Source organism: Drosophila yakuba, chromosome X (genome assembly GCF_016746365.2).
Source record: "Drosophila yakuba strain Tai18E2 chromosome X, Prin_Dyak_Tai18E2_2.1, whole genome shotgun sequence".
Classification (NCBI taxonomy): domain Eukaryota; kingdom Metazoa; phylum Arthropoda; class Insecta; order Diptera; family Drosophilidae; genus Drosophila; species Drosophila yakuba.
The window spans coordinates 14048535-14068083 of record NC_052526.2 but is presented as its reverse complement, the minus strand read 5'-3'; the positions used below and the strand labels follow the sequence as shown (position 1 = coordinate 14068083).

General features: G+C 40.0%; 1 protein-coding gene across 1 annotated transcript; it reads left to right on the top strand.

Annotated features, from left to right (window-relative positions):
* Positions 1-384: 384 nt before the first annotated feature.
* Positions 385-18242, top strand: LOC6525402 (carbonic anhydrase-related protein 10). The gene is made up of 8 exons (XM_002101201.3): positions 385-1118; positions 9759-9806; positions 11860-11996; positions 12162-12353; positions 12418-12580; positions 14022-14176; positions 15096-15227; positions 15679-18242. The coding sequence occupies exons 1-8, from the start codon at positions 1031-1033 to the stop codon at positions 15763-15765; spliced, it is 1002 nt and encodes a 333-aa protein (XP_002101237.2). The 5' UTR covers positions 385-1030; the 3' UTR covers positions 15766-18242.
* Positions 18243-19549: the final 1307 nt, after the last annotated feature.

Genomic DNA, 19549 nt, shown 5'->3' with positions numbered 1-19549 from the left:
TATAAATTAATAGCAATTAAAAAACCGATCACATCCATATTATTAACTGTATATATTTGTTAATCACTTGAATATATTGACTATATCTTATTTCCCACTTAGTTTGTTCCCATTTGTGGCGATTTCCCAGCATTTATAAGAAGATTGCGTCCCAGTATTTCAAATGGCAACGCTTCGTGCGGCAGCCTTTCGTGCGACATTCGGCTTCGCTCGTTCCTTTTCGTCCTGCCACGAACATCCTGTCGGCGCTGCTGCTGTTGGTAGTGTGCTGTGCCGTCGTTGTTACTGTTGTTGTTGTTGCTGCTGCTGCTGCTGTTGCTGCTGCGCGCCTGCCGAGCAGCACGTTGCATATCCTTTGGCGCTGATGCCACTGACAGCGCCGTTCAGTTTCAATTCGCATTCAGAGACAGACGGACGCGTCCTGTCGGCCCTGCGACTGCAGTTCTTTCGAAAAAGCGCGAAAATTGAAAATTACAAATTTCAAAAATCCAAAAACCTACTTTCGTTCTTGCCCATTGAAGAGCAAAAAGAAAAAACAACAGATTTTTTTTCGAGTGTGCAGTGTGCAAAAAAAAAAGAGCGGGTCAAAAAAATAAGTCCAAAAAATAAAAAAAAAAATAGCAAAACGAGCAAACAGAAGACGGAAATGAAGCCAGCAAGTTGTGTGCATATCGGAGAAAGTAGCGGAAATTAAAATTTGCATATATGCAAAAAGGCGGCGGGCGGCGGTGGGCGGGATATTCAGGAGCAATGAAGATGGAAATTAAGATGAAAGAGAACCCGCAACTGACCGAAACAAGACCCAAGTGTCAGATCTAACTGCAGACTCGTGCGCAATCCAACCCACCAGCCTAAAAGCTTAAGAGGGGCACCCACAAGCACCAAATAAAAAAAAAAAAAAAAAGAAATCCCCAGAACTCCCAGGAGCAATAGTCCAGTTGCAGTTTCAGCTAGTGCAATCCCAAAGTCCAGCCACAAAAACAGCTACAGCTACAGATACAGAGTCCCAGTCAGAGTCACATAGAAAGAAATGCCGTCGCCAGGACACCACACATCATTCTGCTGCTCCACGGCAGGATTTATCGCTTGCTCAGCAATCGTTCTGCTTTGCAGTTCCGGTAAGTGAAATATGCCCAACAAAGGGACTCACAGGACTCACAGGACTCACAGTGCGGGTTTGCCAGTATTCTGGTTGCAGGATTCGGTGGAAAGGAGAGCACTTCCACTCACTCCTTAACTCCAATGCCTCGATTTCTTTTCTGTTGACCAACAAATTTGATTTTGCCAGCTTCTGGTTTTATTGTTGACGTTGCATCTTGCAATGGAAACGTCATCGAATGTAAAATGTGATGCGAGGCAAGTTTAAAAGGATTTTGGCAGTGCCGCACACAGATGCAGCTGCAGTTACAGATACACTTAAAGATACATATACATATAGAGATACAGATACAGCTACAGATTGAAATACAGATACAGATATAGATAAAAATACAGCTACAGATAGATATACAGATACAGATAGATATACAGATACATTTACAGATACATTTACAGATGCAGTTACTCCTAGCCGAACTGAAACGCACCGACACTTGCCGCAAACAGAGAGTGCAGCATGGGGCAGTGGCAGTGGCAGTGGCAGTGAAAGGACGAAAGTCCTGCCACAAAGGGCAGGCGGGAAAAACACTGCCAAGGTCTGGACAAATGGACAAATGGACACATGAACAAAGGGGTAGAGACAAGGACGTGTGTGGCAGGATGTACGCGGACAACTTCAGCTGGCTTAATGCATTTCGTTGCACACACAAAAAACGGCAACAAGCATAAATATATTTGCACAAAAATGCGCTGCAAGCAGCTTGGGGGCAACAGCGTGCTGCGCCACTCACATGTTGAAATGGGAAAACAAATTAACACTCAATTAGCTAAGCCGCAAGCTTGCAACAAAAGGGGGTTTTCCTCGTTTTCACTGTATCTGTAGCTTTTAAGGAAAGGCATTCGAAAGTACATTCTACTCAAAAGATACAAAATTTATTTGGAAAAATGAGCGTTTTGCTTGCCGCAGATCGTTTTAAGCTTAACTCTTTTCTAAAGTGTTCTAAACACTGAAATTGTTGGACTAATAGATGAACTCAATGCCATCCGCAAATCAACAACTTTAAATAATTTTGCGCAATTTTACCCATTTGCCATTGAAAGGCCGGAAAAAGCAGAGGCCGAGTTCATCAAGCTGGTTTAATTCCATGCATTTGGCACACATTTTCTGCAGCATTTTCATAGTCATTTTGCACTGCAGCTTTTTGCAGTTGATGGGCACAATATATACATATATGTATGTATAAAGTATATATATTTAAATTTAAATGTTATATTCATAATGTTTTTACACATTGAACAGCGCATTAGTAATAAAAACCGCAGACAGATCGGTTTTTGGAACAGGCCTCTTAATTCTTTGCTGTTTTTCCTTTTTGATTTTTTTTGTTTTTTGGCTGTTTGTCAGGTGGTCGGGGTGCAGAACAGGACACTCTGGCGTTTGTTATAAAAATTGCAGCATAAACAAGTGCAAATAAAAATAAACCCAAACAACAACAGTGGCAGTGCGGTCAGACAACAACAACAACCACAGCAACAACAACAAGAGCCAGAGGAACAACAAAAGTGGCAGCAACTGAAATTGCATAAACTGCAAAGTGCAAAACTGAAAAACGAGCGAGGCGAATGAAAAGGGGTGTGAAAAGCGGGGCATTGGCGACAAAACATTGCCAGTCATAAATATGAAAATATTAAACCGTATTCACAAAAAACGAAACCCAAATACTCTTTGCAGTGCAAAAATATTGGCCGTGTCAAGTTAAATTGAGACACGAAAGTAGGTGCTCTTCTTCAGTAAATGATTTAAATGTTTTTTAATATTTAGAGATACAGTTAAAAGAAAACAAACTTGTTATTAAAATAAATAACATTCAATAAGCTTAAAGTTACTAGCTTAGATAAACATGAAGTGAAGTCTCTTTGAGTGAAGCACACTTCAAATAAATACCATTTATTCCAAATTCCAAATTCAAGCGATGAGATGGCCAAAAAAAAATGCTTTTACCAAATCAGGTCAGTTTAAATGCAAAAGCCGACTAATCATATGAATGTGGCCAAAACACGCTGATAATAATCGAAAGGCCTTTCCATGGAAGGCAGGTCATAAAAAATAAAGTCGGGAAGCCCAGGAAAAGCGAGAAAATCGAGGAAAACGAAAAAAAACGGAAAACATTTTGTGGGGCGTAACAAAAGCGAACTATATGGCAGAAATGCATGCAGGACAATCAACTCTCTCACAAAACACACACACACACACACACACACACACACACACACACCGTCGCACTCGCAGGACTCAATACGTATATAAATGTGCGTGTGTGTTTGTGTGTGTGTGTGTGGTTTATGATACCATTTAGCCGGAGGGTTGTTTTGACAAATTGTGCAAATTATTGTGTTAAATTTGCCCTTGAGGTGAAAAATCACTTTGACATGACCAGCCAAGAGCCAGCGATTTTCCAGCCTTCTCGCATTTTCTCGCATTTTCCGTACTCCATCAGCTCCACTCAGCTTTTCATTCCATTTCCAATTTTTCGCTTTTCCAAGAAGTGCTTAGCTGATTGTGCTTTTGTCTGTCGTATTATAGACGCCAATACATATGTCAGCCGGAGGGCAATACGCCTCGTTTGACCAGCGATCCACTTTAAGTGGCTGCCCCAATCTGCTGCAAGTGCTGCTGCTTCGAGTCACAGCAGCGTTCAAGGAAATATCGCTCAGAAAGAGATTTCTAAACTTATCTAGAAGATAACTTGTAAAAGGGTCGAATATTTGCCAGCTTACAATTTACATAACTTGTAAATAAATATATATATAAATATATTTTGGGATGTAATTGTTCAACGTGCTAACTATCTATTTAATGCCTATTTTTTTTTTTGGTTGGCGAGTGCTAACATTTTGCTCGCCACTAAATGAAGAGACGTGAAGTACTTTTCGGGTTTCTTTTTTTTTTTTTTAGGGCCAATGCCACTAATTGAGACAGCGCAGATATCCGTAGTTGAAGTTGCCAAGCTGGAAAAAGTTTTCAAAAAACGATTTCGCATGCAGCGTTGACGTGACTCGCATTAGCCACCGAAAACTGCACACGTGTGTGTCTGCAACACAGCCCCCTACCCCTCTTTTTTGGCTGTGACCGGCTCACCTTTGACCTCCAGCTCCAACTCACTTCACTTTGCCGTGGTGCAGGGTAAAATGTACTGTTGCTTATTATCGAAATTGTATATGCCAAGCAGCAGCGGCCACAACTTCCTCTTGAGCCTTCTTCGTCGCTTTCTTTCTTTTCTACTACTTTTCAGCCACTTTTGCCGCCAGGTGGTTTTAGCTGCTTTTTGGGGCAAGTTGGTGGTGCAATTGGTAGTTGGCAGTTGGTGGGTAAAAGTTTGTTGGCACCAACAAATTAAGATAGTTGGTTAGTTGCAAGCGGCAAGCGGCAAATGTCTAGACGGTTTTTAGCCAAATTATGGTTTTCAAGCGTTGTATTTGCTTCTGCCCCCCAAAAAACCTTTTCAGAACATGAGCTTTGGCTTACTTAGCTGGCAATTACCACGATGCACTCGGAAAAAATACATTAGGATTTAATAAACTGCATTAAGCTGAAATAAGAATTATTGAAACAAACAGAAAGGTGACGCTTTAAACATAACTACTAAAAGAGAAGTTATTTATATGTAAATACTTTTTAGGGCGGTTACCGTTGCGGTTGTACGAGTATTTTATTTAATGACTTTTTGCGAAGCTCAGCCGAAGATCCTTATCCGGATGAAATTGCTTTTCAATCAACGTTTTCGGTAGCATTTAAACGCATTTGCACAGCATGCGAAAAAATAACAAATCAAACAGCACAAACATCAACTTTTGCTGTTAACTCATCGCGTGAGTTGAACGTTTATTTCCCTTCACTTTGTTCATCAGCATTCCCCTCGATATTTTCACCTCCTTCTCCTCTTTTTTTTTTTGGTTTTTCCTGACCCATTTTTTAATTTACCCCAGAAGATGAAATGGGAATTTTATTTTTGGCGCCAAGAACCAACAAAAGTATTTCACTGCAAGAACGCAAAATGAAAATTCGCCAAAACAAAAAAACAACAAACGAAACGAAATGAAATGAAGTGAAGTGAGGAATTCCTACAATGTTTTTCTTTCTGGCGAGTGGGAAATGGAAAAACTTTGACCAACTATTTAGAAAAATCATGTAATGGTGTGAAAATTGTTTGTGTACCCTGTTTGCTGGTTAATTTGCCTCGCGATTAAATGTAAATTTGTAAATTTTCAATATGCATTTCAGCAAATTTCGAAGTCAAAGGCATGCAAAATGTATGTTAGTTCAGCATTCGCTCAACTCAGTTGATAATATATTTAAATCTGCAAATCTGCAAATCTGCAGTTGAACTATTTTCCCCCATTTCGGAGCCATGCATTATGCAGCTAATCAGTATTAATGCGATTTCCATTGAAATGCAGTGTGAGCTTTCAGCTCGAGTGCGGGCAACAAATTAAATATTTAAGCGATAAAAAAAACCAGAACCGAATCTGATTGAACATTTGCGAGTAAATGAACTCGCCCCAAAGAGTTTATGAAGTGCGGGAAGCTGGAAAATTGGGAAATTGGGGTAACACCTCAAATGAATGTAGAAAACTCGAGGGCTTTGGAGTTGGAGTCGTCAATCTTTTGGGGTAAAGTGCCAAGGCGACAGTTTGATAAACTTCAGATACTAATCAGCGCTTCTCTGCGCGCTTAACAGGAAGCAATAAATTCTGCCAGGACATGCCAGGATATATGCACACACACACACACATAAATACATACATATATTGTAAGATTGTAAGTTTGTAAGTTTGTGCGCATTCCGCGCCCTTGTCTAGAAATTTTAATTAAAAGCGATGACACAGCGAGTAATTCAATATCGAAATGTCGCCTATTAATTTTAAGGACATTTCCTTTATTGATTCACTGTCAATATTATATATTGAACCCATAATTTACACATAAAAGGGCTATGTCTATACCCAAACCACCGCGATCATTCGCCTTAAGACGCCTTTGTGTTTGGCTGGTTTAATTCATTTAGACATTGAATTGTGGACGGGGCGTGTTGTATGTTTATGTATGTATGTTGGATGTTGGTTGGTCTTTTGATGGCACCCACGCACGATACGCTATGCGTGACTCTATGGTACTCTGTGGAACCCCATTTCGAGGACATTTTCCCGCTTTTTGATAGCCAAACATACCATCTTTACGCCATTTTCACGCACACCAAACTGGCGAGCAAACAAATAACAATGCCTAAATGGCCCAGACACACGACCTCCCTTTTCACTTCAACCACTTCATTCTGATTCAGAAACTGATTTTGATACCGATTTAGATACTAATTCTGATTCCGATTTGACGCCCCTACTGATTTCAGCTAACAAACAAGCCGAATGGAAATCCCAGTTAATTTAGTCATCTAAACGCGCTGGTTATTGATAAGCAAGTCTGTTGAAAGGAGGAAAACACGGCAATTAATACACCTCCATTCTCTGCGATAAAGTAATAAAATGTGTTTAGGCAAATGACGAATAACATTCAAATTTCATGCAAATATTCGTGATAGTTGTAGACATTTTTATGCACTCCTTGGACAACAGAAGATTTATCCAGCTTAACACTGCCAACAAGTTTCTATAAAATATATATATTGTAAATAGTTGCTGCACATAAACCAGGCCAAATTGAGTAAGTGAACCAAGCCAAGCACTCATTAAATAAAACTGTCAGCCAAACCAAATTGAACTCATTGAATTGAGACCCAAAACAACCAGCCAGACATCTCTAATCCGCAAATCCATGAACTATTTATAAGCCCAACTATGGCTATAAACATACGAGTATAGACGTGTTTCGACTTCTGGCCGCCGGAATTGATAAACAGCCTCAGATACGAGCTAAAGCAGCTGGAACTGGCACAAATGCCTAGTGCTCCCAAATAGATAGTTATAAATATAGCCAGATAGAAATGGAGATATATATATGTACATATGTATATATGTATTTGGGGGGATGCGATTGAGACAATAACCCGAAAGCCAGATTCCATTTGAATGGCCAACAGGAACCCATAAACCATTGGCACACACTCGCAAACACACACAGACACACACACACACACACACACACTCGCAAACACACACTCGCAAACACACACTCACAAACAAACACACACACAATTGTGGCGACAGACTGACTGTCTTTGCCACACAAAAAATGGAACTCAAGTCTATTTAGTAGAACCTCGCAATTCTTCGGATATATTTCACTTTTATTAGCAGATTTTGAGACGCAGATAGTTTTACATTCCTTTGTTTTAAAAAACTTTAAATTCTTATAAATATCACATCTGTTGCAAGTGGCATGGAAATTTTTGCAGTGTAACCAAACTTTTTGGGGGGCGATGAAGTGAAATGGTTTTAGCTATAAATTAAGTTGCTGTTGCAACATAAAATAAAAGAGTTTAGCAAATGACTAAATTGTATTTAAGAGAATTTGCGTAGTTGACGAATCCTGGAAGTGAATTGAGATCCTTTTGGACTGCAAAGTGCGGGTATCCTTAATGTTATTTGCAAGCATTTATCGCTCGCCATTTTCGGGGCCAATTCAATAGCATACTTTACAGCGCTAAGCAGACAACAACAACCGGACAAATAAGAGGCAAAAAAACAAAAAAAAAAACAAAAAATAAACGAAGAAATCGCCGGCAAGCGACAAGCAAAGAAACAAACAAACTAACAAATAAACAAAATGAAGTGACGTCGCCGAGTCGCGACTCACAAAAAACGGACGTTCATTGTTATGCCAAGAAAAGCAACACGACGACCCCAAAAAAGGAATTCAGCAGGAGCAAACAGAGACAAAGGCACGAGATGCCCAAGGATCAGCTGGCAAATTGCGGATACACTGTCCTGTGGTGGTGGCCACATTTGGGATACCTCAGAAATGAGGGAGATCTTTTAGGACAACTAAACAACTCCCTTAATCACTCAGAGAACTAACTATATAACAGAGAACAAATATATAATTATAAATTATTATAACCACAGACAAGGCAAATGCTAGAACTTAAAACTTGAAATATATAATTAAAAATTATTAAACCTACAAACATAGCAGATATTAGAACTTAAAACTTAAAATATATAATTAAAAATTATTATAACTACAAACATAGCAAATATTAGAACCTAAAACTTGAAATATATAATTAATAATTACTATAACTACAGACAAGGCAAATGCTAGAACTTAAAACTTGAAATATATAATTAAAACTTATTATAACTACAAACATAGCAGATATTAGAACTTAAAGCAGCGCATTAAATGCCATATTAAGTGTTATCAATATAAATTGACAGTATTAATGGGAAGAACCAATTGAGCAATTGAGCAATTGAGGTGGAATTGTGATGACCCTGGGCAGTCACTTCCTTCGCTCCAGTCGAAGTAACCCCATCTGCTCAGCTGCCTGCTCCAGGGTATTCGCACTGATGCCAGCGCACAGGAAGCGGGCAACGTTTCCCCAGTTCCAGTTCCACTTCCACTTCCAGTTCCACTTCCACTTCCAGCGACTCCCTTTTGAACTTCCGCTTTGGCTTGCAGCAATTTCTTTGGGCTTTATTGCTGCTCCACACCCAACTCCCCCCTTCGACGCTGCCAAACAGCTCGGTTACGACGCATATAGCATAAATTTTGAATACGCTCAAACTGCTCCAGGGGGGGGGGCGGGGTGCGAGGGGGTATTTGGGTGGGTTTTGGCACAAAAAAAAAAAAAAATGGAAAAGAAAATAGCGAAAATTGTCTGTCGCTTGATAAAGCGGAAGCAGAACTTGCCCATAAACGAAATGTGGCAACTGAGTGTAAACTTTATTGGCGCCAGACTGCCTGGCGACATCGCTGTTGTCATGCTCATCCCTTGCTCCCGAATCCACTAAACCAGTGGACCAGTCAGCCAGCTTCTCCGCATCCCCAGCATCTCCAGCATCTCCAGCATCCCCAGTATGCCCAGTAACCGGGCAAAAGACGACTGCTTTTTTGTGTGTGGCCCAGTTGGACGTTGACTCATGCGACACGCAGGCTAGGATAAGCAGGACCAACAGTGGAACCAGGACCAGGATCCGATGGCGTCTCGATGGCTGGCAACTGAAGTCATCGTTTACCCCCCAGAAAGCAGGCAGGCAGCCGCCTGTTTGTTTTGTCTGACTTCGCCGGTGACTTTCAGTCTGCGGATGAAATAACGGCAAAATAACGGCTGGCAAAATCGGAGCAAGTTCCAACATTAGTTGATTTCATGCGCTGTTTACATTGGCAGCGAATTATGCGCATCGAAAAACCGAGATTTTGCTGCCAACGGATGGTGTGTTATTCCGCATCCCCCAAGATCCTGCAATCCTGCTGCACTCCTGCACTCCTGCTCCATTGCTGCACTGCTGCATATGCAAAAGGGATTCGGGGATCTGGGGATCTCGGTATCCTGGCTGACTGCTCCTTGGTGGCAAATTCCAAGGGCCTTTTGCCAGGTGTCTAGACTTTAAGCTCCTTGGCACCTTGGTGCTTACCTTTCAGCTTTAGGCCGCCCGATTTGATTGCTTCCAACTCTCTATCCTTCTTTCCTTCATTTCAGAGGTCCTGTCCAGCTGGGAGGAGTGGTGGACATACGATGGCATATCCGGTAAGTGGCTCAAAAGTAGTCTTAAGCTCTGCTGCGTTTCAATAACACACAAATGTACAAATATGCCAGCAACTATTTCAAAATGCAAAACTTTTCAAACAGGCCTCAACTTTTATTTTTTTGCCGCACTTTAATCAATTTCCATTGTGAATGGGCCAAATGTTTGAATCTTCATATGAATAAATTGGTAAAAACTTTTGCAGTCTGTGGCTGATTTAATTACATTTCAAATGGTTTGGCAACAAAAACGCAGACAAGCAATGTGGGTGTGGCATGTTGTTGCTGTTGTTGCTCTTGTAATTGTTGCATTTCACTGTCTGCCTCTCTTCCCCTCTTTCCCCACTTTCAGCAACAAAAAGTCAAAGAAGAAAAAATGGTAGAAACAAGCAACATGCAACTGCAACAGTGGCAATAGCAACAGCAACAGCAACAAATGAATGCAAAACACAAAATGAACAGCCGCCACAAAAGCGACAATTGAGGGGCGGCAAAGGGGGGCGACGGTGGGGGGCGTTGGCCGGAGTGGGCGTGGCAGTGAGAGTGGGTCAAAACACAATGGCCGGGTCAGCAGCATCACCACGGAGCAGTTTTTAAACTTTGGCATTTATTGCCGCCGCGTGTCATCAATGCACCCACACAAATACAGGGGAAAACAACCACACACACACACACACACACATATCACACACATATCACACACACACACACATCACACACACACACACACACACACACACACACATCACACACACACACAGCAGTTAGCCATCGAGAGCAAATTGCAGAAAACGGAATGCATTCTGAAAATGCTGAAAAACGATTTGGGATTCATCAGTATGGCTGAAAATGATTGAGCCACACTTGCAGATAATTAAATATGCACAAAATGTGCTTCAAATCAATTGTTTATTATGCAAATACAATAATGCAAATATTTTTTATAACAATCATTTGTTAAATGCCGCTGATACTTTGATACTAAATAAATAAAAGAAAGTATAAACTTTAGTCTACTATAGCTACTTAATCAAACACATATTGCTGACATTTATTTGTGCAACATGGAAAGAAGGATATTAAATTTTGAATAAGGCACACAAACCTAATTCCACTTGCCCCCCTTTTTTATTTTGACCAGCAACCACAGCTGCACCCCCCCCTTTGACCACACACACACACCCCACTCAAATGGCCAATACACACACACACACACACTCACTCACACACTCCCACTCACTCACACACTCCCACTCACACACACACTTGTTTGGTGTAGCATTGTTTTGAAAACTTTCGACAGTTTTCAGCCCATCACATCGCAGTTTGAAAGCGACCAAAAACCCAAACCCAAAACCCAAAACCCAAAAACCCAAACTCAAACCCAAAACATGTGAGGGTGCCTGTGACCCCCCAGACGTTGCATTTAATTGCCATTTAAAAGGGGGGTCGCTGGGGTCAGTTGGGCGGCTTATGAAATTTCATTTGGCATTTGAAATTGTCATCGATGTTGCAGCTGCAGTTTCTCTATCTCTTTCTGTTCCTGTTGCTGTTTCTGTTGCTGTTTTTGTTGCTGTTTTTGTTGCTGTTTTTGTTGCTGTTTTTGTTGCTGTTTTTGTTGCTGTTTTTGTTGCTGTTTTTGTTGCTGTTTTTGTTGCTGTTGTTGTTTGCATTGGGCGAAGAGGCGAAGACACGTTTTCCATTTGCTCGATTGACAGAACACCAACCCATATATGTATGTACTATATATGGCAGAGGAGCAGAAACAGCAGCGATGATATATACATACATATACATATATATGTATATAGCCATGTTCCAGCGGTGAAGTACGCCTTTAAGCCACTTTGATTATGATTACCAGCTAACTGGTAACTTTAAAACGTATCTTTTTTTGATTGTTAACCTAATCACTTATGTATAGTAAGTAGTTGCTACATCAGTTAGCTTAAATTCTTGCACTTATGGTATTAAATCCCATTCGCAACTGTGTTACTCACTTTGTTGCAATGTATTCATCCATTTGCATCCTTTTTTTTGTTTTTTTTTTTGGCAGGACCAAGCTTCTGGGGCCTCATCAATCCGCAGTGGAATATGTGCAACAAGGGGCGCCGCCAATCGCCCATCGATGTGGTGCCCGACAAATTGCTCTTCGATCCATATCTGCGACCTCTGCACATCGACAAGCACAAGGTGCGTATAGGTCACCAGGTGACCCCCAATACCCCAAAACCCCCAATCCCCCTTCCCAAGACACCCCTAACTTGAGCGGAATGTTCGCGATATTCGGGATGTCCTGGATGTCCTGGATGTCCTGTATGTCCTGGATATCGTATATATGGCATTTGCAATCCGCAGGTTTCCGGCACACTGCACAACACGGGCCAGTCGCTGGTCTTCCGCGTGGACAAGGACACCAAGCAGCACGTGAACATATCCGGTGGCCCACTGGCCTATCGCTACCAGTTCGAGGAGATCTACATACACTACGGCACCGAGAATGTGCGCGGTTCCGAGCACTTTATCCAGGGCTACAGCTTTCCCGGCGAGGTTCGTACTTAAACATATTGTAATAATAACTTATACATATTTACTATTTGTTTTTTAATTATAGATCCAAATCTATGGATTCAACAAGGAGCTGTACCACAACATGTCCGAGGCGCAGCACAAGTCGCAGGGCATCGTTGGCCTCTCGCTGATGGTGCAAATTGGCGAGACGCCCAATCCCGAGCTGCGCATCATCACGAGCACCTTCAACAAGGTGTTGTATAGAGGTGGGTGCGAATTTCCAACCATTTTCAGACATTTTCCCAACCCCAAACCAGTGACCAGCCTTCATTTCCGTCTACGCAAAATGCTACCGGAAATATTGCAATACACCGTAATGCCGTTGCAAGTTGCAAGTGGCAAGTGGCAAGTGGCAAGTTGCCTTTTTCGTTGGCTTCGCCGCTTTTATGATGTCATTGCAACAACAGCAGCATTGCTTCGCTGGGCCATAATTATGTCCAGGCGAACCATAAAAAATCGAAGGATCAGGGGGCGGGGGGCTGAGATGGGGGGGCGTGGCAAATTGAGACTGGCCGGCACAAAGTGACGAAAATGAAACCTCGAATTACACTAAACCGACACTTAATAATTTCCCCCCTCCTCACTTCCCCTTCTCTCCGCAAGCTCATTGCACGTCTCGTTGGCATTTTCTTGGCCAGTTTAATAGCCTTTTTACAGGTCGTACAACTTTATGGGGGCCCAACCAGCAACCAGCACCAACCAGCCTTAATTTGTAAAACGTAAAATGCCCAAGCGAAACCGAGCACCGCAAGAAGAAAGAAGTCGAGAAATCGAGAACCAAGAAATATGCCGGGCCATTCGGCAACAGCAAAAGCAAAAAGAACCATAATAACTGCAGGATAAGGCGGCTATATAAAGTTTAAAGTGCTTAAAATGCAGATACTCTTTCCAAAATATTGGAAGTTGAAAAAAAGTATCCGAATTATGATATTCTTGCACAATGTATAACTATTTCAGTAGCATATTCATAGTGATAACCATTCGAAGCATTTCAATAGCATATTCTTAGTGATAACCATTCGAAGCATTTCAATAGCATATTGATAGTGATAACCATTCGAAGCATTTCAATAGCAGAAAATAGTGTCAGATAGTAATTAGAAAATATTAGACAAAAATTAAGCACAAATTATGATATTCTTCCACATTGTAGAACCATTTGAAAAGCACAACATGGTGCTAATTCATTTGGATAATGCTCAAGATAGACTAACTTAAGTTTATGCTTGCAATGCAGCCAACGTATCCGTGAGATACTTCCCTCAATCAGCTGATTTGGTGTGAGAGAAAGTAAAACTACACTAGCTCTGCCCAAAAGTGGAACTCCCACTCGAGAAAGAAAGCTTTCCCTTCCATCGAATTCCATTCGACTTGGGCTACAAGCCGCGAGTTGCTTCATTTCCGGCTGGCAAAATGATTTGTATGAGTAAAGCCGAGCGCTGACTTTGAAGTGGTCATGTTGGCCACTGGGAACTGGGAACTGGGAACTTAGAACTGGAAACTGGGAACTGGGAACTTTGAACTGGCTTGAATTATTCATTAGAACAGCGCCATATGCGCATAAATAGAAGCAAGCACCTTGAACTTAGCACTGTAACTTTGATACCCACACTCTAACGCTAACTCTGACTAACATGTCCTTTGCAGGATTCTCGACGCCCATCAGGCACATATCCGTGAGGTCGCTGCTGCCGAACACGGATCACTACATCACCTACGAGGGCTCGACGACGCATCCGGGCTGCTGGGAGAGCACCGTGTGGATCATAGTTAATAAGCCCATCTATATCACCAAACAGGAGGTGAGTTTTGTGCCTGTTGTGGTCCCTCCATTTGCGAACCGCAAATAATTAAATGCATTTCGTGTGTGTTTTTCAATTGCAATTAGAGCGGCTTGTACTTGCTGGTTTGCTGGTTTATTTATGTTCGATTCGATTCGATACGATACGATACGATTTTTACCCATTTTTTATTTGTATTTTTTTGTACCTTTTGTAGTACTCAGTCCATTTTCACTGGTCGCTGATTGCAAGTACAATGAAATCGCATAAATGCAATTATAAAATTGCTCATCAATTTGGGCATTTGGTCAGATCGCGGTGGAAATGCGGTCAATATTCCGCTCTGTGCATAATTAAAAAACAATATTTGGTTAGTTTAATCAATTTGCATAAATGCATATGAAACATGTGTAATGGCCATGCCGCTGGGGTCAAAAGTGTTCGCACACAACAACAACAGCAACAAAAAAAAAAAAAAAAAAAAAAAAAAAATACTCAAAGTAAATGAGTCAACAATAAAATAGGACTGGCAAAAAGCCCAAAATGCAATAAGTGCAATGTAAACAAGTCGGCGAATGACAAGTGAGATGAGATTTTCATAGACTATTTCAGCAGTTGCATTTCTGTAGTTGTAATTGTGGAAAAATATTACAAAAAAAAAGAGTAGAAATATATGCTTCTTGATTAGAAATATCTATTTAAATATGAAATTTTACATATGCGAATTATGCTCTCTAATCGCTAGTAGTCACATCAATGGGGCACTTGACACATTGCACAGCGGAATTTGCCACATAATTTAGCGGCAATTAGTGGCTCATTTGGTCAGCTAAGCGAACCACTTAAAAGCCGCATATAAAGCCGTTATCAATACGTGTTTATATCTATATATATAAATGATTAATATTCGGGTATATATATGTGATTCTTATTATTGCAGTTGTACCAACTCCGACGACTGATGCAAGGCTCCGAGAGTACCCCAAAAGCTCCACTAGGTAATAATGCGCGACCAGTGCAAAGTTTACACCATAGAACCGTAAGGACGAACATAGATTTTAAGCGAAACAAGGTGAGTGGCATCGGTTTAATTAACCCATTAGCTGGCCACACGGTTGTCCACCATGGCTGGGCATGGCTCTTATTTGTGGTCACATCATTATACATTACACTCGTAGTACACGTATTTACACGCACATTTTTTTCCCTTTTTTTTTTTAATTTTTCATTCATTTTTAATGCCCCAATGGGACAGTTGTGTGGGCACAACTTTTATCGCTGATTACTTTTTTATGGCCATATTATTTGTGTTAATTTATTTTTAATGCAAAGTGCGGCGATTTTGTGGCCTCATGCATTCTAAGTGTGAAACATTGTAACGATTTCAAAACTAACCATTTATGTTTTTGCATTTGAAGTTTTGAGTTCGGCAACCGTGTGTTCAACACCTTAACCATACCATATACCCATGTATCTAAATTTCTCTCCCCATTTCTCCGCAATGCCAACGAAATTGGGAACAGAATCAATATGCGTGCCCTTCGATGTACAAGGATATGTACTATCGAGCGAATCGATGGTCACCGGACACGGGACTTTTGATACGTTGACAACTCGGATGGGAATGGGAATTATTGCTATTATTATTATTATTATGTGTGGTAAATAATGTTACAGCAATTACAACTATAATGACAACAACAACCACAACAACAACAGCAACAGCAACAGCAACAACAACTGGTTACAAAAACATCAACAACTGAGGCTGGCAACGAAGCATTTTGCATTTTGCATTTTTTATGTCGCATTCAATTTTTATATTCACGTTTACAACACGAACTCAGGATTCGTTTGGCTTGCAATTGCAATATTCCTACAACAGCAGCAGCAGCAAATTGTATTATTTATTTCATTATTATTAATAATACGACAACTGGACAAATTTAGGTAACAAAAGCAGGAACAAAAAAAATGCTTGTAGAGCGAGTATAACAATAGAGTAAATGCCGCGCCAAACGCAAATGCTAAATTTAACAACAATTTAAACAAAAAGCTAGCACACACACACAGACACTAGCGCAAAATAGGAAAAATAGCAAAAAATAGTAGCTGAAAATTTGAGTAAAAATTGTATGCATATTCTGGTGGCGCAGCATGAGCAGTTAATTCAATGGAATTTAATTCAAATCGGTTTTTGTCTTCAATTCATATGTATTTATGCAAAGCGCAAAAAGCACGAGTCCATCATCGTTTTTTTTTTTTATGCAAGCCCTAAAAGTTTTTAAATCGCTGTGTGTGTGTGTTAATTTAATAAACAAGTACTCTGGATTTTCAATTACCTAATTTTCAATAGTTTTCTAGTCGTACGGAAAATCTGGTCGATTTAAAAGCTTTGCTTTAATCTGGACTCATTTAAATATTTCCGATTCAATGCATTCTATATACACACATGTATGTTTTCATAATCATTTGTGATTTGCCTGCTTTGTTAAATGCCGATACCAACAACAATTTAGCAAAAAAAATAAACAATGTAAAGAGCAACAGAAAGAAAGCAAAAAAAAGTGCGACAACAAAGTGAAATAAGAGAATTTCCGTAAACTGGATGGGTGGACAATAACTAACAAACAAAACTAACGAAATATTAATGAAGAGTTCGAGACGAAGCATAAACAAATGGCAACAGAAATTAACAAAAAGTAAATATTCATATAAGTATACACAAAACTAAAGGTATCTATATAAAGTCATATATATACACACATATATATACATATATAGATATATATACCACTATGCCAGGGGATCTACAGATATCGCGCGGGATTGCAAGTTTCAGGATATTTCTTTCGCATAAATGATGCTATGATCCTTTCAAAATCCTTTCAAAGTTATTGCAAATCCTGTTGCGATTTCTGTGATTTCCTGTTTATATATACACCACTATACGAGTATATGTACGATCGAGAGAAAGTGCAGTCACTAAAGTGAAACCAATACGAACTACTAAGCAATGCAGCCAGGAAGTTGAACAAAAATCACCACTCTATATAGGATGGCTATGTATAACTAACACACCCTTAGGTACTCACACACACATACACACAAACACAACCAATAGCAACCAATACCAATCTATAAGCGTCTATATACTTGGCTTTGAAACTTATGATCCCATCCTCAGTTGGCGGCCATCTATATATATATATATCTATGAATCTATAACTCTAGTCACCAGTCATGGAGTATACAATAAACAATAGCATTAGAATTAACTAAAATAAAATAAATTAATTGATTAACTAGCCGTGTTGCTAACCAAACAGCCCAAGAAGAAATCAAATTCGAATTAATGCGTAAACCAGAAACGATCTATATATATATATAATATATAATATAATATAACATAAAGTAAATGAGTTTTTTTTTTGAAGACAAACAGTGTTGTAAAGTGCTGTAAAGACAAGTATTATGGCTAATGTAGGACCTAAGTTACTGAATAGCATTTAGCAGTTAGCAGTTAGCACCAACTGAGTTTGTATAATATACACGAATATACAGTATACCTAAACATATATATACACACACACATATATATACAAATATATATATATATATATATTTATCAGATCCGTTCAATTCCCACATTCGCAGCTGTCGAGCGACACTTTGTGCAATTATTTCTTTGGGCCAACAAGCAAGCAACTAACTTTGTTAACTAAGGAACATACTAATGGCCCCCCGATTATGTGTAGAGCATTAACTATTTGTATAAAAGCTATTGGGATTTCTCAATTCTGAATTCCTCAACTCGGTAACACTTTGCTACGACTGTAAGTTACTATTGTGTTGCCATATGAAAAGCAAGAAAAGCAGGAAATGCAAGAAAAGCAAGAATGAAGCAAAAACTATATATATAAATATATACAAATTCTATATATATAGATATATGTAACTATAAATGCAAGAATTACTAAGCATAGAACGGGTGAGCAGAAAGAAGCTATTGTTGCCCGAGAAAACTGAAAATTGAAGAATGCAAAACTAATAAATGAAAAGCGAAAGTATTATATGAAAACCAAAATCACAGCCTGTTCTTCATTTCATTTTGGATGGGTAATCTCTTCCCAATATCCGCCAGCCGAGATATAAATGGAATTTCAAATCCTCATCATCATTATAGGCCATCGAGTTGGGGCGAAAGTGAGCTAAGGATTTCATGGCAAACTTCTCATACATTTTCGAGAATTTTCTCAGAAGAATTTCCAAAGGATATCGCAATATCATCGAAGTTGGTAAGCCAAAGCTGCACTGAAAGTTAATTGTGCCAACTAGGGATTTACATTATTATTTTACATTTTCGAAATATCATTCAAATGTGCCGCTACAAGTGTAATTCCAATTGGAATGTCCTTGGGCTGCAGGACAATAATAATTATAGCAGCGAATGCGTAACGCAGTCAAGTGCTTAGAAATGGGCCAGCAACAAAAACACACACACTTTATATCCGTTTGCCGCCACAATGACGACACGCACACATCTATGCACTCACCCACACTCACTCAAAACACACACACACACATATACACACACACGCATATACACACATACACTTACACCTACACTTAGTGCGATGGACACAGTGGGAATGGCCTGTTTAAATATGCAATTTCAATTTCCGAAAAACACAAAACGCGTGCAGCACGCAGAGGATTCACAGCTCAGCATTTCACTGGATGGAAATGGAAATGGAATAAAGGGGTGGGGAAAGCGGAAAAGCGGAAAACCGGTGGCGATTGGGATTGGGATGTAAAATTTGATGTTGGATGTTACCAGGCAATCGGAAATGGCGGATTTGAGCGGCGGTTGGGCGATGGCCGCATGTTTAATTGGACGCAATTGAAACTAAACTAGCGTAAAATAGAAATAAAAACACATCTAGAATTGCTGCTTGCGGCCATATGGCACAATGGCCCATACAATTTCATTCGTTTCGTTTAGTTTCGTTTCGTATAAAAATTAATTACAAATTAATTTACCATAAATTGCAGCAGCGCGCACGACTCGCTGAATTGTTTGGTCACTCGAGTGGCCCAAAGTTCGCCAAACGCATTACGAGTGCGATTTTGTGGGGACCCCCAAATGTTGGCAGTTGGTACTCGGTAGCGGATGCCCCCTGTACTCATACATATAACGACTGTTCATTAGCGCGCACAGTAGTCACTCGATTTAAGGGGGAATTAATTCAAACTGATAGCCGTTTATTTAAAGCTGCAAATTGCTAGCCAGTTGGGGGATTTCAAAAATAAGCAGAAAATACATCTTTTATTAGAGTGAAAATCACATAAACCTATTTGTGATAAAAATGTGTTGCCTGGTCAGGTTTTCAG